This window comes from Magnolia sinica, chromosome 9, assembly GCF_029962835.1.
Source record: "Magnolia sinica isolate HGM2019 chromosome 9, MsV1, whole genome shotgun sequence".
NCBI classification, from domain to species: Eukaryota; Viridiplantae; Streptophyta; class Magnoliopsida; order Magnoliales; family Magnoliaceae; genus Magnolia; species Magnolia sinica.
Window position 1 is genome coordinate 83,235,731 of NC_080581.1, and position 8,285 is coordinate 83,244,015.

General features: G+C 39.3%; 1 protein-coding gene across 1 annotated transcript; it reads right to left on the minus strand.

Annotated features, from left to right (window-relative positions):
- Positions 1-225: 225 nt before the first annotated feature.
- On the minus strand, positions 226-4,183 carry LOC131255263 (receptor-like protein 7). Its single transcript, XM_058255956.1, has 2 exons — positions 2,503-4,183; positions 226-524 (listed from the first exon to the last, which is right to left on the minus strand). The coding sequence occupies exons 1-2, from the start codon at positions 4,181-4,183 to the stop codon at positions 226-228; spliced, it is 1,980 nt and encodes a 659-aa protein (XP_058111939.1).
- Between the last annotated feature and the right edge of the window lie 4,102 nt (positions 4,184-8,285).

Below are 8,285 nucleotides of genomic sequence, written 5' to 3' on the forward strand. Positions count from 1 at the left end.
TTCTTCTCTTACGCTGCTATTCCGTTGAGTTCTTTCGCTCCTCCTAGCTCCAATCCTCTCAGTATCGATGCATTAGAATAAATGCCTCACATGGAAAAATCAACATAAGCACTTTATCAATAAATACAGTGAATTCTCTCATTCCATTTGTCCAAAGTGCTTGAGTCCAATAAAGGATTCCCATTCCCACTCCATATCCAATTCCAAAGCCAATCCACATGGATTTCAGTCATATTTGCTTTCTGATTGCGCCAATGGTGGTGATGCATGTGCCTCAACGTGTTCACATTTCTTTGATAGTGGAGTGCCACATAATTCCGAGTTCCCAAGAAAAGATTTATTCGTGAATGTATTGAATTGCTGACCTTGTGGTATGCTTCCAGTGAGGAGATTTTGAGAAAGTTCCAACACGGCAAGGAAGTTTAGCTTTGTCAGCTGCAAAGGAATCTCTCCAGACACACTATTATGTGATAAATCCAATGACTCAAGAGCTTTAATGTTTCCAAGTGATGCTGGAATTCGGCCTGTGAAATGGCAACCCCCAGGATTGGAAACCCCTGGATTGGCAATCCTCTGGGTGTGTTTGGTACCCTTGAGTGTGAATCAACTTTAATTCAAAAATACCTATACATGGTATATTCACGGGGGTTTGAATTTAATTACTAAATCAACTTTAATATCCCCAATTAGTGAGATATATAATTTTTGACACTATGGTTGTGATAAGCCCGCTAAAATATATGTTTTGTCTAAAAGTGATGAAATTCCAAGTCTTAGATGGACCGCAAGCACAAGATCATGTTTGAGTGACTAACCAACGATTTTTAATCGTTGATTGATATGGACAATGTTTGGACGGTGCTGGACAATATTTGGACGGTGCTGATCTACATGAACAATGTTTGGACGGTGCTGATCATCGTTAGTGGGCCATGTGCCCAGTAGAATGATAGTGTACAGTGACATACATTTATACATGCAACTATTCAAATGATTTTAGGTGTAATCCAAGCTCTCACCTTGGATTACAAACCCCCTCAAAGAGGGGATTGGAAACCCCCTGGATTGGCAATCCCCAGTTGCTTTTTGCTGCCAAACAACCGTGGGGATTTGAAACCCCCTCTAATCCTCTCCAATCCCCTCCAATGACTCAAGAGCTTTAATGTTTCCGAGTGATGTTGGAATTCGGCCTATGAAATGGTTATATGACATATTAAGCACAACCAATGACTTTAAATTCCCAACCGATTCTGGAATGTCCCCATGAAATTGGTTATTTGAGAGATCCACTACAGTAAAGGCAATAATGATCTTTACCAGCTCCATTTCTAACTCTTTACTCACTATAGTCACTTTATCTTGATAGTATCCATTGTCAAATGTTTTGCTAAGAAATTGAGATTGAGATTTGGTCTCCATCATTGCTTTCCAGCTCCTAAAAATATTTGATGACAACTTACCTATGAAGCTATTGTTGGAGAGATCAAAGATTTGTAATAGTGGAAATGTATGATTTGCTCGGGGGTGCCCAATGGTGCCATGAAATTTGTTAGATCCCAAGATGAGAATGTGCAAATGGGATAAATTTTCTATCCAGAAAGGGAAGGTGTCATATATTTGATTGTTTCCAAGGTTTAACACCTCTAGCTTCTTGCACCTGGCCAAAAAACTTGGCACCTGTCCTTCCAATTGATTTCCATTGAGATCAAGTGTCTTTAAAGTGCACTCCTCTTTGAATGTTTGAAGCAATGGGCCATGAAATGCATTTCCTCCAAGATTCAACACAATGAGGGCATCACTGATTTGACCCAAACATGGTGGAATAGAACCACTCAAGTGGTTGTGAGACAGATCGAGGACTTGTAAGGAAGTGCAATTGCAAATAAGTGAGGGAACTTCGCCACTAAAATGATTGCTTGAAAGTGAAAAGAAAATGGAAGATAAAGGAGGGATTGGAATTGAGCCTTTTAGCTTGTTATAGCTTAGGTCAAGAGATTTCAACAAACTTAAAGAATGATAGGGAAATGGTTGCTCTAATCCCTCAAGAGCATTGTGAGAAAGATTCGAATAAGATAAAGTACCGTTTCCCAACTTCCATAGCCACTTTGGTATTTCACCATTGATTCTATTGTTGGAAAGATCCAAAGAGTAAATCCTTTCTTGGTTTTTCAGGATGTCTAGAAATTTAGTAATGTTACAAGATCTTAAGAGCAAATATCGAACATGGGGAAAGGACATGGAGGTTGAATTGCTTCTGCCATCATGGACTGAGAAGTTGTTATCTGAAAGATCCAAGTCCGAGAGGTTCGTAAGGTTTTGGAATAAGCCAAGGTCCACATCACCACTGAAATTGTTTGTTGAAAGAGAGATATTGAAGCTTTGTGAGTTCAAAAATGGACATCGGAATGGGCCCCTCCAGCTTGTTGTTAGCCAAGTTGATTGTCTCTAGCACAGAAGAGGATGCATTTTGGAAATATTCAAGTTGACCAGTAAATTGGTTACCTCGGAGACCCAGTTTTTGTAATGATGGGAGTGAAAACAATGATGATGGAATGGTCCCACTGAGTAAATTGTTGGACAAACTAATGCTATGTAGCACTGATGAGGATGTGTATTGGAACTGGTCAAGTTGACCACTAAATTGGTTATCTCGAAGATCCATATCTTGTAATGATGGGAGTGAAAACAATGATGATGGAATGGTCCCACTTAGTGAATTGTTGGACAAATCAATGATCCATATATCTGAAGAGGATGTGTATTGGAACTGGTCAAGTTGACCACTAAATTGATTATCTTGGAGATACAGCCGTTGTAACGATGGGAGTGAAAACAATGATGATGGAATGGTCCCACTGAGTGAATTGTTGTTAACGATGAACCATTGAAGATTTTGAAACTTGTTGCCATAGGACGAAGGAATTGGACCGCTGAAATTATTGGATGAAAGATCCAAACGAACGAGGTTGCTGAGGTTGCCAAAAGAGGATGGCAATGGTATGCTGAAATCATTGAATGAAAGATCCAAAGTAACGAGATTGTGGAGGTTGGCAAGAAAGGACGGCAATGGTCCGCTGAAATCATTGGATGAAAGATCCAAATACACGAGGTTGTCGAGCTTCACAAGCCATGATGGAAATGGGCCTCCTTTATGGCAATGACGGAGTTCTAACGTGATCAGAAGTGTTAAATTACCGTACGAATCTTGTAGATTGCTACAAAATCCAGTGCCGGATAGGTACAGCTGCCTGATAGTATTGTTTGGAGGGATTTCGCCAGCTGTGAGAAGTGGATTGTATCCTACATCGAGGGTTTGTAGGTTTGGCAGGCTGAAAATACTGTTGGGTATGGCTGAAGAGAGATTGTTTCCACTGAGGTAGAGTTCAGATAGGAGATGGAGCTTGGAAAGTGAAGGATGGATGGGGCCTGATAGACCACATTCTCTCCAGCTCAACTTGTGGAGAAGTGGAAGTGCGGAGGATAACGCCAGGCCCCACTCACTACCCTGCAATGAGATACGAACCCAATCGAGATGGAGTACTCTCAAACTCGACAGATTTTGGACGAATGCTCCAATGTTCGGGCTTTCGAGTTTCAGGTATTCATAGTAGGAACCATTGAAATATTGATTGTAAGATAGATCGAGGGACACCAAAGTGGTCAAGTGGGAGATTTCCAGCGGAATTTGGCCATAAAATTGCAAAGAAGAGAGGTTGAGATGGGTCAAACTGGTGAGCTGCTCAAACCCAGATGGGATTGGAGAGGGATCAAACTCATTGAAAGCGAGGTTGAGCTTCTGCAGGCTCTGAAGACGAAAGAGGCTTACAAAATCAATCCGACCGTAGATACGGAGCTTGCTGAGGTCGAGACTGGTCACATGACCAGTGGCACCATTGCACGTGATGCCTTCCCAAGAACAGCAATCCCTATTATCAGGATTCCAAGAGGATAGTGTGGTCATGGTATACTCAGCAGAGAAATTAAAGCCCTGTTTCAGGTGGAGCAAAGCAGAGAAGTGATCTTCAATGCATTGGTGTTGGGTTGACAAGGCCTTACTGTTACTGACACTGGAAAGGACAAAAGAGGAAGAGAAGAGGAGGGAAAAGAGTAAGAGAAACCTACGAATATAGAAGATGGGTAGTGGAAAGGCTTTATTAGGAAGGGAGAGAAAGAGGCGATCCATTTGATTTGGTCTGGGGGACTTGTGATGGTGTAGGAAGAGAATAGCTGGGGAGGCATTATAGAGCCGAGAGGGAGGGGACGCGGATGTCTTGCCAAAGCCATAGGGCGGGAAGTTCCTGCACTAGAAACCTAGGTGGGGCCACCACAAATTTTGTGAGAAATCCACCCCATCCATCCATTTTTTTAGATCATTTAATGGCATGGGACCAAAAATGAGCCAGATTCAATTCTCAAGTAGGCTGAAAACATGATGATTGAACGTCCATAGTTGAAATATTCGTGGGGCCACACAAGTTTTGAATCAGTATAATATTTATATTTTTACATCATCTCAGGAGGAATGATGTTATTACCAGTATGGATGGCATGTAAACATCACTGTTGACCCCATTGAGGTTTCAACGGTAGAAATTTCCCTACCCACCTTTTCCTTTAGTGCGGCCCACTTGAGTATTGGATACGGTTCATTTGTGGCCACATGTCCTAAAATGATCTCAAAAAATGGATGGACGGGGTGGATTTCTCACAAACATCATGCTTGGCCCCACCTAGGTTTGCAGTGGAGGAACTTCCTGCCCAAATTCCACTTCGTTCAATCTAATGGATTGAACCATGTTATTTAATAAGGCCTATTCCTGGGGTACTAGCTGCGGCCAGTGATTCAATCCACAATTCGAATTGTACAATCTATCCATCAAATTTCAAATTAGCTTGTTAGTTCACAACACACTTCGGAAGCGATACCAAGAACTTACCGTTGAAAGGAAATCTTCATCACCCTGCCACTTGAGCTATGATTCGGTGTTCTTGAGTAAACTGCATATATTAATTAAAGATAGATCCTTACTCTTGCTCGGGTGGTAGACTTTCAGGAGTTTCAACACACGGTTAAGGGTTCGAGTATCCATATCCATAAGTGGTGAAATCGTGAGCTGCACGAGACAACTTATAATGTGTGAAACTTCGAGCTCCACACTGATTTATGTTTTACATCCACACTGTCTATCAATTTTTACAAATCATTCTAGATCATGAGCACAAAAATAAGGCACATTCAAAGCTCAAATGGACCACACCACAAAAGCAGCAGGGGTTGAACGACTACCATTAAAATCTTCCTAGAGTCCACTGTGAGGTATATTAGCCATCTTACCTCTTCATAAGGTCAGCAAGGTCACACAGACCTGGATGAAAAACAAAAATATCAGCTTTATTAGAGCCTTACATGGCCTCAAGAAGTTTTCAATGGTTGCTTCTAATAATGCTTCTATAGTGTGGCCCACTTAAAACTTGTATCATTCAATAAAATTCTATTAAAAAAATTTATGGACCGTGTGGATCTGATATGTACATCATGTTGAAGCCCATAAAAGTTCTATATGTCTTCCCTAATTTCTCGAACGGGGAGACCTAATCTACAGTACATTGAATGTCAAAGTAACAATTTCACTACCCTTCTAATGTTATTTCTCGAGGTTAGTTATGTATCTACTTACAATACCCACTACATACGAAATATCCGGCATCAAAAAATTAAATCACTTGATGCGTGTGCATGGGAGCAGATTATGTGAGACTCGAACTCATCCAAGACAATGTATCCCATACTGTGGGGCCCACCTTGTTGTGTGTATTTTGTATCCACTCCGCCCATTCATTTTTTAATATCATTTTAGAGAATGATTCCAAAACTTAAGATGATCCAATAATTAGGTGGACCATTCTCTGAGAAATAGTGATTATTGAACACACCACTATTTAAAACTTTTTAGGGCCCACTTTAATGTTTCCTTGTTTTTTATTTGCAATCTAATTCATTGAATAGTTTCCTATGGTATGGTTTACTCGATAATTGGATCTGCTTCAATTTTTGAATAATTTCCTAAAATGATATAAAAAAAATGGATGGATGAAATGGATACAGAATACACACATCAAGGTGGGCACCACTGTAAGAGCGGTGCCATCTTGGGTGAGGCCAAGATCTAAGCAAATCTGCTTCCATGGTGCAACATATTCCAGGCCTAGAGAAGAAACTAATAGGCCATGTAGATGCTGATTATGTAGATAACGTGGACAATAGAATATCAGTTTCTAGTTACTCATTTGTTCTAGTGGGTGAAATATTTAGTTGGATGTCGAAACTTTAGTCTGCGGTTGCCTTTTCCATATATAATTGAAGCAGAGTACACGGCAGTGACGAAAGCGTTCAAAGAAGGTATTTGCTTTAGAGAAATGATAACTTAACAGGAGGTTGTGTTGGGTAATTATAACAACAAAGTGATCAATTTAGCGAAGAATTCGGTTTAACATTCTCGTACTAAACATATTAATATTCGACATCATTTTATTTAACAGGTAATTGAAGAAGGCGATGTGACTATAGAAAAGATCCATACAAGCATCAATCTGCTTGACATACTAACCAAGGTGGTTCTTATGGAGAATTTTGATCATGTTCAACTTTTTTAGATTTGATGAAGGTTTAATGAAGATGAAGTGTGCACAAAAAGTGACAATGAAGCTATGATGAAAGGCGATTAAAGATGTTGATGGCACTAGAGCAACAGAGCATGAAGATTGAATCCATGGTAGAGATTGTTAAATGGATGTCTTCAATCTTGCTAGAACGGGGGATAACGAGTGATTGATAGCCCTGCTCGATCTATCGATTGTACCCGAAATTAGACAAACTGGTCGCTGAACATTTTTGGACCTTCTCGGTCGATTGATCAATAGGGCTTGATCGATCGACTATATTAAAAAAAAATACCATAAACTCTTTGGACATATTTGGCCCTATTCAATCGCTCAAACAAGGGCCCGCTTGATCGATTGAAGGGGGCTTGATCAATGTCGATCGATTGACACTTAAACTGGGAATTTGCGCAGAATTGCGTAAGTGCGTGATTTGTTTCCTATTCTACTTGTGATAGTATATATATCAGATGTTATCAGGACTAGGGTTATCCTAAGACATTTTTTAGGGTTATAGAGAGAAAAAACTAAGGTTTTGAGATATTTGAAGGGGTTCTCATCATTGTAAGTTGATTCTATGTCTTGTAATATTGCTTCCATAGTGGATTGCTTGTCTCTTCGTGTTGTGGTTTTTTCCTAAGAGAGTTTTTCTACGTAGAATCATGAGTTGTCTTTGTGCTTTTTTTTTTCATTTGATTTCCTCTTGTTTCATTTGAGCAAAGGGAATAAATTGAAATTTTCTCGATGAGTTCAAAAGAGTTGTCAATGGGATAGATGGCTGCTCGATGGGATTGAATGGTCTATCGGTGCGACCGACAAACCCAATCACAAACAAATTTAAGACATTTGATAACAGTACTCTAGCAAACCTTATATTTTGATTCTACTGATCTTATCTTCTATTGAGTAAAAGATTGTGCACGACTTTAGTTATACACGTGTGAGTTCTAGCGTCTTAAAGATTCAACATTGGACTATAGAGGTGGGATCCGTGTTTTTACAGATGGATTTTGTCTTTCAATGGACAACTTTCCACGCTAGCTTGATTGAGTTGGTGCTTGCATTACTGATTATCATGTTTTTCATATATTCTAAATTCATGGGTTCCTAGAAATATCAACATGGCTGTGGGTTTGGTGATTCCAATCTATCCATTCAGCATTCCATGCCTTGGTTACATGTTCAAGATTTATGCTAAATTTCACCATCGTACGTAGATGATTTAAAATCCATTTTGGTGTATTTTAATTGTCACTATGTATCTGCATATCATTTGATGCAATTAGCACTAATATATGTACATGCATTTAGAAATAATTTAGAAATTTTAAACATGTCATATAAGTAATTCAAATTAAACAATCTATATCATATGGTCTCAATATAAGTGTGTCTTGAAAGAAACTTTAGGCTTCTCCGGTTTTCTCACAGTCAAGTTAGAAGGCATTTAGTAGACCGATTAAGTGAAAATATCTAATGGTCTTATTTTAATATACAAGTATTCATAGCCTAAAGAAATGAGGCACACATGTGTGAGGGATGGGGGCCACTCATAATGCAATCACCTTTGCTATCTTTCTATTTTTTCCCTTTTCTCCTTTTAATTTTAATTATTATTTTTTGTT

Coding starts and splice junctions, on each gene's coding strand:
- LOC131255263 (XM_058255956.1), bottom strand. CDS start 4,183: ATGGATCGCCTCTTTCTCTCCCTTCCTAATAAAGCCTTTCCACTACCC. Junction 525..2,502: donor ACAAAAACTGGGTCTCCGAG/GTAACCAATTTA, acceptor GCCATTTCACAG/GCCGAATTCCAGCATCACTT.